General features: G+C 50.3%; 6 protein-coding genes across 6 annotated transcripts; 4 read left to right on the top strand and 2 right to left on the bottom strand.

Moving 5' to 3' along the window:
* Positions 1 to 3000: 3000 nt before the first annotated feature.
* T069G_00710 (uncharacterized protein) lies at positions 3001 to 3683 on the top strand (the record flags this gene model as incomplete). The annotated part of the gene is made up of 2 exons (XM_056167920.1): positions 3001 to 3252; positions 3318 to 3683. 2 exons carry the CDS (start codon positions 3001 to 3003, stop codon positions 3681 to 3683), a joined length of 618 nt encoding a protein of 205 aa, XP_056033236.1.
* Positions 3684 to 4337: 654 nt separating this feature from the next.
* On the top strand, positions 4338 to 5851 carry T069G_00709 (dihydrouridine synthase (Dus) domain-containing protein; the record flags this gene model as incomplete). The annotated part of the gene is made up of 5 exons (XM_056167919.1): positions 4338 to 4384; positions 4495 to 4573; positions 4656 to 4758; positions 4832 to 5156; positions 5215 to 5851. The coding sequence occupies 5 exons, from the start codon at positions 4338 to 4340 to the stop codon at positions 5849 to 5851; spliced, it is 1191 nt and encodes a 396-aa protein (XP_056033235.1).
* A 256-nt stretch (positions 5852 to 6107) lies between these two features.
* Positions 6108 to 8716, bottom strand: T069G_00708 (exocyst complex component sec10 domain-containing protein; the record flags this gene model as incomplete). Its single annotated transcript, XM_056167918.1, has 2 exons — positions 6108 to 8458; positions 8521 to 8716. 2 exons carry the CDS (start codon positions 8714 to 8716, stop codon positions 6108 to 6110), a joined length of 2547 nt encoding a protein of 848 aa, XP_056033234.1.
* Positions 8717 to 9398: 682 nt separating this feature from the next.
* T069G_00707 (putative undecaprenyl diphosphate synthase domain-containing protein) lies at positions 9399 to 10505 on the top strand (the record flags this gene model as incomplete). The annotated part of the gene is made up of 3 exons (XM_056167917.1): positions 9399 to 9494; positions 9549 to 9963; positions 10027 to 10505. The coding sequence occupies 3 exons, from the start codon at positions 9399 to 9401 to the stop codon at positions 10503 to 10505; spliced, it is 990 nt and encodes a 329-aa protein (XP_056033233.1).
* A 69-nt stretch (positions 10506 to 10574) lies between these two features.
* T069G_00706 (2OG-Fe(II) oxygenase superfamily domain-containing protein) lies at positions 10575 to 11679 on the bottom strand (the record flags this gene model as incomplete). The annotated part of the gene is made up of 3 exons (XM_056167916.1): positions 10575 to 11184; positions 11256 to 11518; positions 11575 to 11679. The coding sequence occupies 3 exons, from the start codon at positions 11677 to 11679 to the stop codon at positions 10575 to 10577; spliced, it is 978 nt and encodes a 325-aa protein (XP_056033232.1).
* Positions 11680 to 11898: 219 nt separating this feature from the next.
* On the top strand, positions 11899 to 13762 carry T069G_00705 (met-10+ like-protein domain-containing protein; the record flags this gene model as incomplete). The annotated part of the gene is made up of 6 exons (XM_056167915.1): positions 11899 to 12006; positions 12083 to 12359; positions 12445 to 12546; positions 12611 to 12688; positions 12763 to 13181; positions 13247 to 13762. 6 exons carry the CDS (start codon positions 11899 to 11901, stop codon positions 13760 to 13762), a joined length of 1500 nt encoding a protein of 499 aa, XP_056033231.1.
* Positions 13763 to 19927: the final 6165 nt, after the last annotated feature.

Below are 19927 nucleotides of genomic sequence, written 5' to 3'. Positions count from 1 at the left end.
ACTGGGCTATGGGAATGGGCGTATGGCGAATCGGACACGGGGTCTTTGCATTTTGGGCGTGTAAGACGATCTTGGCTCAAGGTCATTTGTATAACTGTTTCCTTGTTTCCAGGCGCAACTACGTAGTAGGAAATAAGAATATAGAAATTCGTATCCACAAGTACCATGATAATGGGCAAGACAATGCGAGTCTTACTTTGGGATAAAGCAGATCAGCGTCGGGCAGCTTGCCATTTACAGTAATTATATCGACATCACCGGTCACTGCCACTCGGTAGTAGGTAATAGGTGAGAAGCTTCTTTGACATATGATGCTACTATAGCCTTCCCACCACTTTACCCTCGACGAACGAGTAAGAAGGCTAACCGACAGCCGTGAGAAGCACGGCATCAACGGGAGTCGGTTCTCGGAGCACGAATTTGACAGGTCCCCTTGGATTATCGGCGGCGGCTCGGGGCGCGGACGCAAGCCGTCTTACTGTAGCCAACGGGATAGAATAGTCAAATTGCTGGATATTGCCTGTAATTCATGTGTCCCCTGGAACTAAGAATCTGATGTGAGCAGTAAAACAAGCATGAGCACAGACAATCTAAGATGGACTGTTGGTGGCTCGGTGTTAGTTGAGTTGACTGGGGTGAAAGAGACTATTGCTTGTCTGAGTTGTACGGAAATGGATCTGGTGACGAAATGCCATTGTCAGCATTATTCATACTTCTTGATAAGATACCACTATTTCTAAATAATGCTGTATATTGAGTCCTAGAGGTATATGAAGAATATGACCAATGCGACTGAATACGGTAAATGCCAAGTTCCAAGCTGGGGAGTGCCAAGATGCGTCTGAGGCTATCGTGGAGTTAGCCACTTGTCTATCTCTTTTAGTGATGACATGAGCCTTTGTTTATTCGCAAACTATTGACTTTGATAGAGTTAAAGTGGACCTGATTGCTTATTCACTTGGATGACTATTGTACTTTGTGAATCTTATACGGGCAAGGCTGTTTTCTTCGTTTATAGAGCGTCGGTTCTCACTAGTCAGTGCTGATTGCCAAGAGGCAACAGATTGCGAGTCTTGGAAACAATAGGGTTACATTGGCAATGACCAGACTCCAAAGACGTGGGTGGATGAAAGGGGGTATCAGGGGAGTTGAGTTTGTTTGTACAGTACCAGACAGAGCACTCCCAAAGTTCTTGATAGGTAACTGGGAGCTTGGTAGAGCGCTTCATATTGAAGGCATCAATACTTTGTGGATCAATGATGATGTGCCGCTCCCATGGGGCTTCAATTGCTAAAACGTCAATCCATGTTTGAGGCCACTAAAACGCACCTCTCCAGCGTCGCTCCAGCACCTCTCCCAGCAGGCAAGAGCGCTAAAACAAAATCCATGTCACTAACACGCATCGACCCCCGCATTGGCCTTGTTTCTCCTGTCTCAAAATCTCTTTGTCCATCTCCAGATTTTCCAGCTGCTAGGCTAGCCCTGGTCGCAAAGCTATTTTAGGAGCGGCTCACTCATCTTGATTGCTCGAAACCGACCCCTTGGCGGGAAATGCTGGCGTCTGATAGGGTGCCCAGACCAGCCCGGGTTCATGCTGCAGTCGGCACTTTTTGCATCCGAGTCGGGGGAATATTCGAAGCACGGGGCGTATCAGCACGTCGACGGTCCGTCGCGCCACGGTTTGGCCAGAGCGCCTTGACATGAAGGCGACAGATGGAAACAAGACGTGAAACGAAAGGGGGAAAAGTTGTGTTGAGCGGCAGTGGGCTCTGCATCGGCGTCGGCATCAGGGTCAAGAGGCGTGGGGATTTGCACTGCAGATGACGGCACTCGCGTTTACAAGAGGAGCAGCATTTGCAAATCATCGCCATCATCATTGGACGAGCATCATCAAGCGGGCGCTGGGGGCGGATCTCGAAGGCATGGCACTTGCATCCATGCAGCGGCTACTCGTACACTGAGCATGGAGCATGGAGGCTCTCATCCTCAAGGCTGGCGACAGACAGGCCCTCTGCTTGGAGCCACGACGACCAGCGCAAGGCAAGCGAGCGAACGAGAAACAGCAGAGAAACGCTAGCCCAGTCCTTATTGCAGGTGACTTTCGCAAGTTTGCTTTCAATAAACAAGCTTAGTCCACCGTGAGGCAGCCCCTGGGCTACCCTTGTGCCTAATTCGACCAAAGGACATGTCCTATCTGAGGGCACAGGCGTCTCAGCTGGTGACGAGGGGAGCTCTCGGTTTGGTCCCGAACGATCCATGCCCAATACAACATTCAATCTGGCACGCTGTGCTCCGTATGCGGCATCGCGGCCCCCATAGGCCTCAGCTCCAGACAATCTAGGCAATGCTCCCTCGACTACGGAGTGCTATACGGAGTACAGAAACACAAATTCGGGTCCATACTAGCATCAATTACTTGTGCCTGACACTACTGGATTTGCACTGGCGCGGAGCACTACCGTAGTGCCTTGTGCTAGCTTATACGCAAAGCGGAAATCGCACTGCATCGTTTCTATAAGCAGGATTCAAAGGAGTCAGCCAGGCCAATGCGCCATCAATGTTCAGCACACGCCCCTCCCGGACTCCATTAGAGTCGCATTGTGAATCTGTCTGTCCTCGTGAAGAGTTTCCTCCTCCACGGAAACACGGAACGGCCAGGGGTAGTGGCAGGAGCTCTGGCTTGGTTTATTTCCCGGCATGTGTTTCGGACCTGGACAGCGAGGCGCGAACTTGTTTCGTTGAGCGCCATGCCGTGCTTCTCAGTCCCATCTTGGAATGAGGCATCCCGTGGCCAGACGCTGACGACAATGGAAGGAAGGATGCATATAAGGCCAGCACACCCTCAGGTTCCTGACTGTTTCTTTCTTGATATTTTCCTCAGACCAAACAAAACAATCCTACTCAAGTGATACCCCAATTGCCAGCGATTCAACAGTTCTTTCTTCTTCATTCTCTTTCTAATACCAAAACACCCACACAACAAAACAAACAACCGCCAAAATGCTTTTCACATCTCTTGCCGTTGCCACCCTCTCCGCTGTTGCCAGCGCAAAGACCATCCGCATCGACGTCGGCCAGAGCGGTCTCGCCTTCACCCCTAACGACATCAAGGCCAGCGTCGGCGACATTTTGGAGTTCCACTACCACCCCAAGAACCACAGTGTTGTTGCTGCCGACTTTGCTACTCCTTGCAAGCCCAAGGCTGAGGGTGGTTTCTACTCTGGCTTCTTCCCTACCGCGTCTGGCGAGAACGTAAGTGGCAGGAAATTTATATACAAGCGTTATACTACCGCATGTGTACTAACAGCTATATCCAGGAGAACGTCTTCCAGGTCGAAGTCAACAACACCACTCCCATCTGGTTCTACTGCTCCCAGACCGTCATGAACCACTGCGGTGCCGGCATGGTTGGTGTCGTCAACGCCAACACCTCCTCCACCAAGACATTCGAGACGTTCCAGGCTGCTGCCAAGAAGGTCACCACCAACGAGTCTCCCAGCACCGGCAACTCCTTTGGCGGCAAGATCCTCGCTGCCCCCTCTTCGACCACGTCCGGCGGCGGCAGCAGCGCCACCAGCGGTGCGCCTGCTTCGGCCAGCACCACCAACGCCGCTGCTGCTCTTGGCTCTGTCAGCGGCATGGCCATGGCCGTCGTTGGCGCTGCCGTTGCTTTCGCCATCTAAGTGCTGAACGAACTGGGAACAATGGAACGGATTAATGGGCAAATTGTGAATATACGTCGGCATGTACAATGAGTCAAGGGGTTTTTCTTTTATGAGAGGCAGCGTGCGGAAAAGCAAAACAATAATTTCATAATCCCCTGCTGCGAGGCTGGCCTCTTTTATCTTCAGGTTTTCTTATACCGTTTGGGTCAAGCAACATATTTACATAGACGCCATTTAGGCAAGTGAATGGGGAAAATCAGTCAATACACACAGTGATTTACTATCTCAACTTCTGTGCTTTTCGTAATACAAACTGGTGACATGGCATGAAACAATCCGATTCCTTCACAGTTAATTGAATGAATTTTCATGAGAACTAGCAAAGCATAAAACACGATTGCCTTGATGAAACAATTATCCAGGCATCAGCCCTTATAATAAGAGCAATAAGAGGTCGTTGAAATGTTTCGACTCAGCTAAGCAGCCAAGACTTTTAGGCCCAAATCTTAGTTCCAGTGATGTGCAGTGGGGCTGTCTAGTCTCAGATGCAGTAATCCAGGCGAAAATGGCTTATTCACACTGACACTAACCAAAGTCTTGTCATCATCTTCCAATGAAAACTTACACAGGCTCATATCAAAAACACACAAAACGATCCTCAAGCTGCCCAGCATGGGTTCCATCACCAGGGATGAAGATACACCCTCAGCCTCCTCACAGTGAGTCTACTCAATTCAACCAACGCTCATGTGATTGAATCCGGTATCGAATTTTCAGCGGTGCAGGGTAAGACTTGGTTTCATCATGACTAACTCACTGTGATATTTAGTCCGCTCAAGATCTTTGATGCTGCGAGGAGGCAAGATCGGTTTCTGTATGCCTGTGCGCCCATGGTGCGCTACAGTAAGGCAAGTACTAGCAGATGAAGCGTGCATTGAACAGTTGTGAGGATTCTTGAAGAGTTCGAGCTGACAGGCATCATCGGCGCAGCTTGCCTTTCGCCAGACAGTTCACAAATATGGCGTTGACCTATGCTGGACGCCCATGATTCTGGCCAAGGAGTTCAACAGGAATCAGTTTGCCAGAGACAGCGGTATGCCTTCTTAACCACAAAACCACACCAGACAAAGTGAGATGTAAGAGAATCAAGGCCAACAAAAAACCAGACTTCACAGTATCAACCTCAGGCGTCCAGCCTCCCACAATAGTCCAGTTCGGCGCAAACGTGCCCCTAGAACTCGCCCGCGCCTCAACCCTCGTCGCGCCTTTTGCACAGGGCGTAGACCTCAACTGCGGATGTCCTCAGTCATGGGCTTGCGCGGAAACGCTCGGAGCCGCGTTGATGAACAAGAGAGAGCTGGTGCGTGACATGGTAATTGAGACGAGACAGCATCTGGCCAGAGACGGATGGGCCGTGGGGATGGAGGAGGACATAGACAGCCCCAAGGGCCGTAGTGTGAGCGTCAAGATACGGGTTCACGATGATTTAAGGTAAGGGGGCCGATATGTTGTTACTATAAGTGAAGCACTCACACTCACTCAAACTCAGGAGAACAATGGACTATCTCGACACAGTCATAGGACATCCCCAAAACCGCCTCGTCGACTGGGTCACCATCCACCCTCGAACTCGCCACACCCCCTCAACAACCCCCATCTTCACCGAAGCCCTCGAAATTCTCACCGAAAAGTACTCGCGCACGCTCCCCATCCTGCTCTCCGGCGATGTCTTTGATCTCGCAGCCCTCCCCATCAGATCAACCTCCCCTCCCGACCTAGCAACTCTAACCATCAAAGAAGACCCCCCCAGCAGAAACAACAACATCTCCACACAGCAACAGCAACAGCAACAGCCGAAGCCCAGCAACACGAACCTCTCAGGCTTCATGTCCGCCCGCGGCCTCCTCGCCAACCCGGCCCTTTTTGCAGGCTACTCGGCGTGTCCGTGGGAGACGCTTGAGACGTTCATGTGTAATGTGGCAAGGTGTCCGCTGCCGTTGAAGTTGGTTGTGCATCACGTGCAGGAGATGTGTGCACCAGGGATGGGCAACGACAAATCCTCGCTGTTAAATAAGAAGGAGAGAGCGAAGTTGGTGGATTTCACGAACATGGCGGATTTGATTGACTTTTTGGATGAAAAGATTGAGGAGCATACTGGGCAGAAGGGAATGAGGCGAGACTTGTGAAACAACTAGAGCAAAACAAAAGAACTTTGAAAGAAAAACCATTGCAAAAGATAGGGAAATGGGTCCCTAAAGCCAGGGGTTGGGGGTCCTGTCTGGTTCACTGGATATGATTATATATAGCTGGTTCAGGCGTTGCTTTTGAGTACTCATCGAAGCTTGATTTACGGACACGGCATGAGACCAGTATAAAATAGAATTTGAAAAAGAAACATAAAGACCATTCACCTGGGTTACGACATATATATACTCCTATAAATTATAAACCGCTCAAAATACCCCGTATGCCCACAGACCCCGAATCGTCTCGCTTCTCCACAAACGCCTTGAAATCCGCCTTTGACAGCTTCCCCCTGACCGAGCTCGACCCGGGCGCCAGCGTCCTCACCTTCTCCCTCAGCGCCTCCGGGCCGACAATGAAGAGCGACCCAATCTCCGTAAGCATCTCAATCGCCGTCTCCACATCCTTGGCCAGCGGCCACGCCCGCAGCGTCGCCACGTACTTTGCAATGTCCTGCGTCACCATCAGGCCGCCCGTGGCGTTGACCTGGAACCGCTTGAAGTGGTCAAACAGGTGTGAGTGAAGCACGAGGCCCAGCTCGCTAAAGAACTTTTCGGCGTTGTGCCCGTCGATGGCCTGGCTGGCGAGTTGGCTCGCCCGCGCGAGGAACTGGCAGATGTGCAGGCATGTAGCTGTTTGGAGAGACTCCAGTTCGCCGTCCTTGGGCCTAAAGTCCTGCTTCTTTTGTGTGCCCAACGACTTGATGACCCAATTCACAACAACGTCGATTGATATTTTTATCACGGCGTTTGTCTTCTTTTCAATGGTATCAATAGCCATCTTCTTCTGTGCCTCCATGCTCTTGCGCACAGTCGTGTTCGACTCGGCAAGTCGAATGAGGACTGTGCTGATGAATCGTTCCATGAGGCCCGATATCGTTACGCCCGGTCGGATAGGCGGTAGATACGACATGTCTGGCTCAATCTTCGTGTTCTCCAGAATGGTCGCCTGAGAATGTGCTGCCTCGAGGGCAGTCTCGATATAAACCTGACCCATGTGTGTGAGCAGCAGGTTGAGCAATATGTTGACGTCTTTCGGTGTATCGATCTGAGACCCAAGCTCGAGCACTCTCTGGACACTCTCTGCCAACCATTTTAGCATCCTCTTTGCGTTGGCCACTCCTAATATTCCATCTTCATCCGCTACCTCAATCTCATTTTTATTATCGCTCTTGTCTGACAGGCCGGCAACTCGCAGCATCATGGCCTTTTGCGTGGCCGATAGCTCTGACGACTCGAGACGCTCCAGATAGGCGTCCTTGGCAGACTGAATCATCTGGTTGCCTTGCTGGGCTAAAGAGGCCATGAACCCAGAAGATGGCGCCTTCTTTCGCCTTGAGTGGAATATACTAAATTTGAAGAGTAAAGAGCCGTATAATTCTTCCAAGCTCTTCTTCTCCCGCTCGATATAGACACTCCCCACAAGGAAGGGGACGAAGAGCTCGTCTAGCTGTTGATCCAAAGCCTGTGCAATCTGCGCTGAGCAAGGCTCTGGGTGTTCTGTCAGGCCGTGCATCTTCAAGTCTTCTACCAAGGAGCCGATATAACTCCTCGACGAGTGGAGGGATCTGAGGAACGCCAGGGTGGAGACTGATTCGGCTTTGTCGAGGACCTTTTCGAGCCGCTGCTGTATGGACTGCTGGAAGACGCGCTGAATGAACTTGATGAGCACCGTTTCGTAGTAGGGGAACGCCCGCTTGATAATAAAGGATTCCTCTTGCATGACAATCTTGACTTCGTCAATGAGGGATTGCAAACTCGGTTCGATGCCCGGCGGCTCCACGTCCGGATCGGCCAAAGCCTCCCACATTTCACCATCCGCTGCCATTTCGTCGCTCATTAATTGGTCTCTGTCAATGAAGAACTGATGCTGGTTTACAAAAACCGCAATGACACTGGCGCCTCCGTTGAAATCGTACAGCACCTTTGCGCATTCCATCATGTCGTTGAAGTTCTGCCGCCTGTAGCTATTGTTGAACTGCTGCAATAGATCTTGCTCTAGCGTCTCGCAGAATTTCTCCAGGATTTCTCGGGTATTGCGCGCTCTAATTGTCAACGTGGCAAAACTGGCAATGCTGGCCCTGTTGCCATTTCGTGTTGCCCATGCCAGCGGGTCAAGCTGCTGGCTGATTCTCATCAATTGACGAGCAATGACGGCACATCGCACCTTGTTCTCTGCGCCTCCTTGCCGCCGGATATCTTCGAGGGACGACAGTAGTCCAGTTTCGCTGAGTTCTGTCCAGCAACTAATTAAAAAGATGGTGTCCTGTGCTCTTCTCCTCTTCTTGTCCAAGTCGTCCAACTTCTCTCCAATCTGTACGGCAATGTTTCCGCCAGTATCGGGCTTTCCGTTCGCGTCGTTGCCGTTTGTGCTATTAGGATTTAATGAAATGTCGAGGGCCTCAAACGACTCCATGGTTTCGTCGAGCTTGCGGCCGAGGGTATCGAGTGTCTGGTCGTGTTGGATTTCGGCCCGGCGCACTTGTGACAGGAGCTCGGATTCCTTTTCCTGGAGCTCATCTCCAAGGACGGCAAGCTGAGATAAGGCATCTGGAGAGGCATCAGTCAGCGTGAGCGCCCCCTTTCTCGTCTCCCAGAATCGGATCCCATACTCTCAAAGCTTCTGATTAGCGGCTTTGGGTCAAAAGTGGTGGATTGAGACGGCCCCGAGCGACGGCCAGAGGGCATAGCACTCTCGGCAAGACTATCAACAAAGTCTCTGACTATGAAGTCCTTGTTGGAAAAATCATCGAGAGTGAAGTTGGGCCCCTTTGGGAAGATGCTCTTGGGCCCGCTGGACCGGTCCATGGTTGGCAAGCGGCAGGGCGAAGCTCAGCGGGCTACATGTATGTCGTGTGTCGTGTGTTATGTTATGATGCAATTGAAGTACATCTGCCCCGTTCGCTCATGTGATGCGGTGCTCGACGGTCGCCCGAGACTAGATTCGCCGTGTTGCGTCGTCGCAAAAGCCGCTGTTCGATGCCTCCCCTAGAATGGCAGTCCAGCACCTTACGTGACCACTTGAAGCTGTTTAGCAGGTATCATGCCTGCTGGGCCCCGCCACGCCACACCTTCAGCGACCTTCTGGCTGCGCCACAGGCCGTCGTGGCTCCTCGTGGCTCGTCGGACCACTCAGGAGAGAGGACACATGCAAATCCCATCAAATCGGGTACCGGCGACAGGTACCTTTTTCTGCTGAACGAGACAAAGCAGCTCATTTGCATCGCCTCCCCCAACTCTTCCTTCCCAGCATTTCCATTGCTGCATGGACACGTCAAGCTTGCGTCTTGATTCGCCATAAGGGCAGCTGCCACAACCCAAGGGCGTGCAGCTGGTCTTGATTTCCATCGGATCGAAAACTTTACCTACAACACCAACCGCAAACCATATAATACGCCTTGGACAGCTTTTCGGCTCCCTTAATTTCGACTGCTTTCTCCTCGTCGCCTCGCTACAGTGAGACAGTCTTTCGAGACTGCAAATATTTAGCATGCCTATGTCTGTTAGAGATACAAAGGCATATAGGGCCGACGAACAGCACGATCACCATCTTCTGACCGAGGCTCAGCGACAGGCCATCTTCAAGGTATGAGCAGTTTGCGACTCGAGATTACGCGACAGCATTTCTAACAGCAGACAGGCTTCGCTTCCCTCCCCGAACGATGGACCTGCCGCCGTGAACAGTAGGGCCTCGCAGGCACAGCGCAGATCCCGGCTCGGAGTTAGACGCTTCCTAAAAAACCAACTCTTCGTCTTCGTCTTCGCCGTGATGCATGGCATCTTTTCCCTATATATCAAGTCACGGCAGACATGGCACGGAGTGGCCTACCAGATCTCGTCCATCCTCTACTACCACCACGCTACGCCACAGTACATCCGACGGGATATCGCGGGGTTGACCAAGAAGCCAAACCATCTCAGCGCAATCTTGAAGACTGAGGTGAACCACCACAGGGCAAAGAATGATATTGATCGGCTGATTGAGGAAACCGCCGAGCTTGCGACGTGGTGTGCTTGTGCGGAGATTCCCATGTTATCGATATACGAGAAATCAGGTGAGCTCCTCTCTCAAACTTCCACGTCCCTTATAGGCACCAAAGACTGACACAACCAAACAGGGGTCTTGAAGAAACACATGCCTCGGGTTTACGAAGCCGTCATACAAAAGTTCACCTTTTACTTTGGCACTGAACACCCGACGCTGTCTGTGACTTCCCCCCACAAGGAGGATTTCCCTACGCGAATGCTTGAAGAGAGCAGGCACGGCCATTTACAGCTTCATTTGATCTCTTACCAAGATGGAAGGGAGTCCATCGTTGACCTCACCAGAACCCTTGCTGATATGTCGCAACGGGGTAAGATTTCCCCACGGGACATTTCTCAGGAGCTCGTCGATGCCGAGCTGTCAGAGGGTATCTTCCCGGAACCGGACTTGTTGATTCTTTTCACTCCCTATGTCGAGCTGTCGGGCTATCCTCCGTGGCAAATCCGCCTAACTGAGATTTTCTGCCTGCAAGACAATGAGACGTTTGGTTACCAGGTGTTCCTAAGAGCCCTGAGGAACTTTGCCTCTGCTCAGATGCGACGCGGCAAATAAATCGGCATAGAAAGCGCTGCAGATATCCATTTCCTTATAGATAGATGTATATTCTCCCCATATTTTTTTTCATGCTAGCATCATGGTACCACTCGTCTTATCCCATCGATAAACGGGACCACTTCCGACGTTATAGTTGTAATAGTTTTCTGTTCCCCCTTTGATCATGGCCCTTCTGAAAGTTATATTGATCCTTCCCCCATCGTCTTGGTTCTTTCCTGTGCGTTTCGGTATAGAATGGAGCCAGTTGGATTGCGTTTTCCCTCTCATCAAGATCATATCACCGCTATTCAGTGGAAATTTTATCACTCCTGTTTTGATAGCTGAACTCTCTCCCTGATTTGGAGGTGCTGGTTTGTGTTTCATCAGAAAATCCCGTCGAGCGCCCAACGAAAAGGAGGCAATAGCGGGATCGTGACCAAGAAATCTTTCGTCATCGCTATGGAATGAAATACTATCCGCACCAGAGGCATAATAGTTGACTAGGCAGAAATTGAACTTGCAGTCCGTTGCCGCCTCAGTAGATTGGCGCAGCTCATCGAGAAATTTGGGAAGTGGTCGAGGAGGACATTTGTCATAGCGTCTATCGGGCGGTACCTTCATTCCCGTATTTGCATCTATCACGGTGCCGTTGTCGTCAAATTTGGATGTTTCATCAAGACCAAATACTGTTGTCCATCTTCCACACCATGAATCAGTTTGTGACTTTACTCATGTATAAGTACCTGGGCTGTTGGATCGTAGGCTTACCTTGGCGTGCGTACCTGAGACTCAATGCCTCCTCGTTTGATTTGGTACTCTACTCTGTAAAACGGCAATTCTGCTCTTAAATGTTGAAACAGCTGACGAGCAAGGTAATCTGGGATGTAAGGCTCGAAATACAAGAGGTCCAGGTCTGGCTCGTTGTTGATGACACGGGCAGGGCGAGCCGGCAGAGATGAGAGCTCTTTGCTTATTGACGTGGGCAATTCAGTAATGGGAAATGGGTATTTTGGATGTTGTGACTTGAGAGTCTACACAATTGTAAGTAATTGAATGTGTCATCATATAAGGACAAGCTCAGACGCACAATCTCATCTTGATTTGCTACACTGTTTTCTTCCCCGGCGATGTTGTTACGGGGTCGCTTTGCAGCAGGTGCAAAGAATGCGTCAATTGTCCGCTTCTGTGACATTCTTTTCAAGGCCAAATGTCGCGTGGCTATCATAAAAAACATGTATGAAAAATATTCCAAACAAAATGTTCAAATCGTTGTGAAAGATCAAAGCGCGTTCACTTGTTTCAAGAGTCGTGACATCACAGCTTCAGCCTTGCTATCCTGAGCTCGCGCCACGACTCTCGACCCACTTCACTGTCCGATCTTGTGTTGTGTGGCGGTGCAGGTACCGCGAAGATGTACTCCGCACGCAAAATTTCAACATCTCAGCCTTGCAACCCTGGTAGAGTGAGTAATACTGCAAGAAACGACGCTGATCTTGCGGACCAGATATTCGACATGGATGTGAGTTATGAGTTAATTTTGTCTCCAAGTATTAAATAAACAGGCCTCTAACCATGAGATTTATGTGAAAATAAAGGATTCAGATAAGCAGATTATGCTGAATCTCTTCCGAGCCCCTGCTGCTGCCAGAGCGGCCAAAGCACTGGATAGATCTCTTTTCTCAAACACGCTTCCGACAGCTGCGGCTTCAATAAGGGATAACAGGCTCATCTCAAAGTACCGCAAGCAGCTTGAAAAGACAAGGGAGATCTTTTCGTTGGACAGATTCGATGTTTGTGCGGCGGATCCAGATGCCACTCTCGCAGCACAAGGAAAGAAGTGTCTTGTGTTGAAGCCGCACATCAAGCCAGATGGTATGTTTATGAGCTAAAGTGAAATGGAATTTGCCGTTTATGAGTGTGATGAGACTGAGGGATTGATTGCTAACTGATATATAAGTACCCGAAACATGGAGCCCGGTGTTGCAGGAAGCTTCGAAACTGGGAGAGTTGAAGATTGTCCCTTATGAAATACATGTTGGATATGATCTTTGGAGTTATCGTACGAGACACTTGAACCTTCAATATAGCATTGAAATGAATGGCATATCTGACTCATAAAACAGTTGATGTCATGAGATCTATCCTTCCGGAGGACTTACACGGCGAAATTCCCGTTGGTTTCAACACGGCAGGGCATGTCGGTGAGTCAAATCCCTTCATCTTACCACGAGAGATCCTCAAAAAGGATGAAATAAAAGCTTACAACTACAAAAAGCTCACCTCAACATTCGGGGGCAATACCTTCCCTACAAGAACATCATTGCTCAAGTTATCATGGATAAGAATCCCACAATCCGTACTGTCATCAACAAAGTGGACAACGTCGGCACAGAGAGCGAATTCCGAACTTTTAGCTACGAGGTCTTGGCTGGACCTGACGATATGCTCGTCGAAGTCAGCGAAGCTGGCTGCGTTTTCAAATTCGATTACTCCAAAGTCTACTGGAACACGAAGCTTGGCACTGAACACCAGCGTCTCGTCAGCCTGTTCAAGCCGGGAGAGGTCGTTATTGATCTAATGGCAGGAATTGGACCTTTTGCTGCACCTGCTGGCAAAAAGGGGGTATTCGTCTGGGCGAATGACAAGAATCCCGAGAGCTACAAGTATCTTACCGAGATTATCAAGAGGAACAAGGTGGGCAGCGTTCTTCCTCCATCATCACTCTGACGTTTTTACAGGAACTGACGCGCAAAGGGCAGGTCTCGGAATTCGTCAAACCTTTCAATGAAGACGGACACGACTTCATCAAGCAAGGAACCGACCTGGTCCTGGAAGCATCCCGGCGAGGAGACTGCGCCCTTGTCCCTCAAAAAGTATCGCGAAGCGCTCCAGGCCCGCGGCCGGAACCCATCCGGATCCCCGTGCCGCCCACGGTATCACACTTTGTCATGAACCTTCCTGCCTCTGCCATAGAGTTTCTTCACAACTTCCGCGGCCTGTACGAGGGCCACGAAGAGCTCTTCGCCCCTCACACCGAGACGAAGCTTCCCATGGTTCACGTCCACTGCTTCGCCGTCAAGGCGGACGACGCAACCCCGCTGGACGACATCTGCCAGCGCATCGACAAGGAGATTGGAGTGCTCCTCACGCCAGGCGATGCGGAGAAGGACGGCCAGGTCTTGATCCATGAGGTCAGGGATGTGGCCCCTGCGAAGCGAATGTTTTGTGCAAGTTTCCGTCTGCCGCCCTCAGTCGCCTTTGCTCCGCGATCCTAGGCCGCACCGATCGAGATCCCCCCCTATGGCCGATCCAATTCGTCCGTCCGGCCTTTTTTCTTCCTTCTTTGCTACTTGGAACGTAAACCAGCCCTACAGTACGGGAGGGCGCGGCGCCTCATTTTCGCTTTTTGCCCTTAGGTAAAAGAAAACGTACTCGCTACAATGCTCTTGTCAATACCCACACGGAGTAGTACTGATCGGCAGCGGAAGATGTTCAAGAAAACAATTGGGTGCGGATATGAACCTTATCTTTCCAAAAGCCCAGGCTTGCGGGCGGCCAGCCATGACGACAAAAAGCATGAAGCCGGCGTGCCGTTCTAAGCCTACTCCCAAACGCCATCTCCTTTTCGCTTGCATCAGTGCCTTTTGCTTTTTTATCCAAAGAAAGATAAGCGGGCGGTTCCCAAAAAAAATTATCATATCCCCCCTCGAATCAAATTGATAACGCAAAATTTCCTGCTTTTTTGTTCACCCTGCCTGCATGTCCAACCCGATCAAAAGGTTGGTTGACGAAGCACCGTACCAGAAGCTAGCTCAAGCACGTTTCTCAGCTGTCATGGATAATGGATCAAGCGGAAAGCATAAATCTCGCTCATAGCATATGAAAATCCCTCTCTATTGATTTATTTTCATATGAGCTCTTTTTTGGTTTTGTTTTTTTGAGTCCACGCTAGGGGCGTGATGAGGGATGACAACAAGACAGATTTGGCGGCGCTTCCCAGCTTTGGTCTGTCTACCTTACACCGACAAGTTGCTTTGTAGCCAGCACTTTTTGCTTGCCAGCAGTTTTTCAATGGCCCTCTTTTAGGTATCCCACTTATCAGGGCTATGCATGGTGCCCTGTTAATTGCTTTTTAGAGGGCTTTTTTGTCAGCTATTGCAGGAGAACGTGTAGCTGTTCCGATGAAGGCAAAGGTGTCAATATTCTCAGCACTACAAGGAGGGAGCTCACATAACAAGCAAGAGTCTTTCCACATCCAGCCCAAAAAGAAAGATAAAAATAGAAAACAAAAATGAAAATAAAATTCAATAAAATAAAATAAATGTCAAATCCCACAAAACGCCAAAAACCAAAACCTGGATATCCCGAAAAAACTCATGCATATTTTCACAATTGAAAAAGCTTACCCCAGCCCCAAAGGAGCTGTCACCTTTCGTCATCTTGGCTCTCCCCTCACTTAAGCTCACGACATCACCCGCGGATCACGGATATCCCCCAGCTAAGCTACCTAGCTATGTAACGTCCAGATATCTAAATTTTCAATCACGTAAGGCCCTCCTTCTTTATTTTCGTATCAAAGCCACCACAAAATTGGCCAGCCCTTCTCTTTTTCTGCAAGCCACTCACCCGCACAGTTATCTCTTGCCCGCAAGCCCAAGCCGGGTCCCCCCCAGAAACCTAGCTCCGACAGCCGGGGCTAAGTTGAAAGCATGGAAACGGAAACGCCAGCTTTTGAGCCTGGGGTTTTATTCCAGCTTCCTCTAGCAGTAGTAGATTTTCATGTTTTCTCCAGATACCTAGATAGCGATTGCTGCTAAACATCCCAAGCCCTTCCAACATGACCTAGCCATCTAGCCATCATACAGTAGCAGCAGGCAGAAGAATTACGGCCGCCGATAGATAGCTCGACACCCCTCCATCAAAAAGCGCCAGGTCCGTCATTTTTCGCCACCGCTGTTTAGCTTCTGCAACCAGCAAAGCCCCAGGGGACCACGTTCATCCGGGAGTCACCACCACTCGCAAGAAAAGCCAGAAAAGAAAAAGGGTTCAATTGGTAGAAAAAGAAAAAGCCACTGCCTTTTTGCGTCGTTCAAAGGGGCGCCGGTCTTGGCTTTTCCAGGCACGACGCCACATGGAATCGATTCGTGGGTTATTTGCATTTGACTGGAGTTTATGATATAAAAAACCGGGGATGGCATACTAAGTTGCCATTATTCGTAAAATTCCCCGAGAGTGTTCCTCCTTTTTCTCAAACATAACTCGCTTACAAGGTTCCTGATTTGTTATATCTTTCTGCTCTCCTATGTGAACACATGCAAGAGGTGCATATATCGAGCCTTGGCCACCAGAGAAAAAGGAGCGCAGGTCTCTTGACCATGAAGCCAAGGCGTCGAAAAAGTTTGGCTCCGGCCCTCTCAATCAGGATTGGTGCTTGACACCCCGGAGGCTCCCCGGCTCGTACATGTACATACAGCTGCATATTGGACTGCTACCGTAAAAGGTGCCAGGGAGAAGACAAGACGCATGCAGTCTTAGATAAGAGCTTCTTGAGGAGCTTGGTTGTAACGAAGCAGGTTTTGCTGCCTTTCCCCTTGTAAACCGCAAAAGCGAGGGGCACGGAGCACGCCGCAAGAGATAACAAAGGTACCCCAGGTGAACAGTAATTCTTTTGCAGTAATCTTTTCTCCTCCGATGGCGGTTATCTACGGAGCAAATGTCCTTCTGCACAACATAGCATGCAGCGGGCAGGGTGCGAGATAAGGTGCCGTGCCTAGCTCGCAACAAGAGCGAGATAGGGAACAAACACCCCGGATTTGCAAATAGTACAAGTACCGTGATTAATTTATCTTCTCGCTGACCGGCTGCACAATGCAAGGGCTAATGTGTCTTGTGTAGCATATCTTCAAGTGGCATTTCCTCTGCAGCCGCTGTCTCGTGGGTAGATGCAACGCATGGCGGTGCAATAAGAGTATCACATTTAGGTAGGTGACAGTATGCCAGAGCTTCACCTGTTATCGACGGGACCAGCGCAGGCCCAAGGGGATGGACAAACTCTATTCGCCGAGTCAGCCATGAGAAGAGCATCACGCCGCCCTTTGTTGACAAGCTTTCCTTTCCTCGTACGGAACGGGCATGTGGCCAAGCCGGGCGGCACCCGCTCCAGCGTCGCTGCAGTGTGAGATGAGAAAAGGTAAATCCAGAGTGACATGTTCAAATGGTGCTATTGGGTCTAATGCAGCTGATATCACTTTTCAAGCCAGTCCATCTCCGTCCCTGTACAACAGGGGTCCGGAGACACAGAACCGAGATTGAAAAGTGATGCAGACGAACCTGGTACTAGTAAATGCTCTGTACTCGGTCAACATTATGACTGAGCGAATGTAAAAATAGACTAATCACCCTTGAAGATAAAGGGCGAGAGGGAGAGAACGAGAAAGAGACGGAGGGAGAGGAAGAGAATGAGTCAGGGATGTGCGATATACGAGCGGGTATGCATTACAGCTGGCAGTGTTCCGTATATCCGCGTCTCTCTTGAATGAGGCGACCGAGCGGATATCCAGGCTCAGATTAGCTTTGCATGACAGATGGCTGTACCTTGGAAGTGTGCGAGCCATTTTGAGGAGATGGTGTTGAGGGAGCCGTGATGCCTCGTACTGGCTTGTGCTATACCCAATTGTGTCAGCAAACTTTGCTTTGCAGGCGAAGCTTTCAAGTTCTTCTTATGCATGCCCCTCTAGCTCGACGAGCTTCATAGGTGCTGGCAGTGGGGCAAGCAACCAGACCGTGGCCCTGTCGTGAGGCAGCAAGCATCCAGCTGTGCGGGGAGGGTGTCGGCCTCGTAGCTGCACGGAGTTCCAACGTTTCGTCCGTTTAATGTTCCGGTAGAGGGCGTGGTACATTCTTTCTTGCATCTCGGGCACTCATACGCCCCCCCTTCCACGGACTCCGTACCGCGGAAGAGTGCCATCCGGCGGGGCTTGGATGGGATCGCTTATTATCCAATTGCCATTTCTTTCCAATATCTGGCGGTTATCGATTCCTATATTCCGAAGGTAGCACGTATTGGTAGTAGTGGTATTGGTGATAATCCCGAGTGGAGGGCAACATTGAAGCTTGTGGATTGTCTTCCAGGGATTGAGGTCTGACTGTCAGTAGCAATTGGATATCGGCAAGACCGGAAGTCATGAATGCAGTAATAGCTTGAATACCGAGCCAGAGGGCGAGACAAATTCAGCCCTCGGAACTTTTCCCAGTGAGGTGCAGAGTTGTATCGAAGCATCAAGTGCCTCGCCGGGCGGGGTCTCCTTGGGCACAGCGGCTATCCTGACTGCTGCTGACTTGCTGACGTTCAATTCTTCTTGCAATGATTGGATTCTGCACCGCTTCGTCCTTGCCACCGCGCTATGCCTGCAGCTCCGTGATCCGGCATCCATCTCGGCCGCAGAGAAAATGAATCTATATTAAAAAAGGACGCAGCAGCCAACATTGATGCATGCTGCTTGGCTGCAGACAGTCTTGCAATCGTCGTTTCCGGGAGCTGCACTGGGGAGCAGCCGGGGGCGTCGTGAATTGTGGGGGAAGCAGGCTTGGGTGCCGCATTAACAGGGGCTGTGCGCTAGCTATCCCACCACGATGCAGCTTGATAGGCCATTGAGGACTGCGATGGTGACTTGGCCGTCCAAAGGTTTGTCCCAAGCAGGGAAGCTCTGAGTAGCTTGGTCTGACCGTACGAGTACAGTACGATCCCGTCTCGAAGGCGGGCGGGACATGATTGGCTAGTCAAAGTTCGTAGCAGAGCCCTGGAGTGCCAATCAGATGGGAGGAGATATCCGGATGCCAGTAGCTTCCTGGTAGCTACATATCGCTTGCATCACCATTAGGTGTCTCTCGCGGGAGAGGGGAAACTCTGTGTCAGAGCAGACTCGAGGCAGACAAAGCATCTCCGGGCTAACACCTGAGAGGATTAACGGTCGACAAGGGAGCAGAAGCTTTTCAGAGCTTGTCCTGTCCAAGCTGTTGACGGAGCAAAACTTTGTCAATGTCATGGGTGTCGTGTCATTTCAGGTACAAGTGCATATTGAAGGTTAAGGTCCCCGCCCCTGCAAAGCATAATATTAGTATGAAGCGGTACCCAAGTCGTAGTATTACGTTTCGAAATCCTCATCAACTGCGTCGAATGGGTCATGTTACGAGAAGAGGCTGTGGTGTAGAAGCGACCATGTTGTTCAGATCCAAGCGGCCGCCTGGATATTTAGGCAAATGGTGTGTTTTGGGAGCAGCCATGACGCTCTTTCCTCAACGAGCAGGCGAACCTTGGTTATCGATATCGCTCATGCCCAACCACATCGCAAGCTTATACAGTTCATATTACCAAATGCATATACCGACATGGAACATTTGCATTACAAAAATGTCAGAATTAGACAAACTCTATCATACGTCGTCGTTCGTTTGGTATCCGAGACATGCAGCTCAAACACGTTGCGGAATATATCAATGATCAACGAATATCTGCTAGTATTCAGATAGCTCCATGCGGATGGGTCTTTCAGGACAGGGGTCTGACTCCCCCCAGAAATTGAGGTTCATCAGCCACAGAGTACGAAGATCCTCCACACGACGTCGATCATTTGAGATACAATAGGTGCAACTAGTGTCCTCGAAAAGGGTAGCCAATGGGTCCAGAGAGGTGAGCCAAGATAGATACGAATCTGCCCATGTTACGGTACATTACATTCAATCCGCACTGCCCCTCGCAGATCTTTATGATCGGATCATCGACTGAGAGCTACCAATCGGCCGATATCAGTCTCTTCAAATGCGGCATCATAAGACAAATCATGCGGCGTTGAGAATGTTCGGATATTCTTTTTACCTTTATGCTTCTCCGCCTGCTTTCTGCCAAGTTAACGAGCCTCTTTCGTTTGATAGCTGTCATTCTCACAAGAAGCAAAACTATGATAGAGCCACAAGTTCTTGTGGCGCTCTCTCCGTGTTCTGGACGCAAGCGGGAGAAGTCGGAGGCTATAAACGGCCCTGAGGGGTGGCAAACGGTGGCTGAAGCCTAAATCTCTCGATTTGCAGAAGCAAGAAAGGAACTTCTGCCAAAGAAGACGGTAATTCCTTGATTGCGTGGACAATTCATGAAATGTCCGTTTACGTTGTGATCCAATCAGGAAACAAACGTGCTTCGTTGGCCCTTCGCAGACAGCGTCAAAAGGCCGGCCCGCCAGCGTTGCCGCAGCACGGACAGGCTTCGACAAACTTTGCGCCAGTTGCTCTCCTGCATAAGGCTCGTCTACAAGTAGGTCTCAGGTTCAGTCGAGGCCGGGGAATATTGATTCTTGTTTCCCTTCCTAAGGGCCCTACCAGCTTAGCGTGCTCCAGCTTTTTCCAATCAATCTGGAGATTTGGACTGGATGCTAGGAAACCTGGAGGTT

Source organism: Trichoderma breve, chromosome 1 (assembly GCF_028502605.1).
Source record: "Trichoderma breve strain T069 chromosome 1, whole genome shotgun sequence".
Classification (NCBI taxonomy): Eukaryota; Fungi; Ascomycota; class Sordariomycetes; order Hypocreales; family Hypocreaceae; genus Trichoderma; species Trichoderma breve.
The sequence above is the reverse complement of the archived record's forward strand: the minus strand, read 5'-3'. Positions and strand labels throughout refer to the sequence as shown.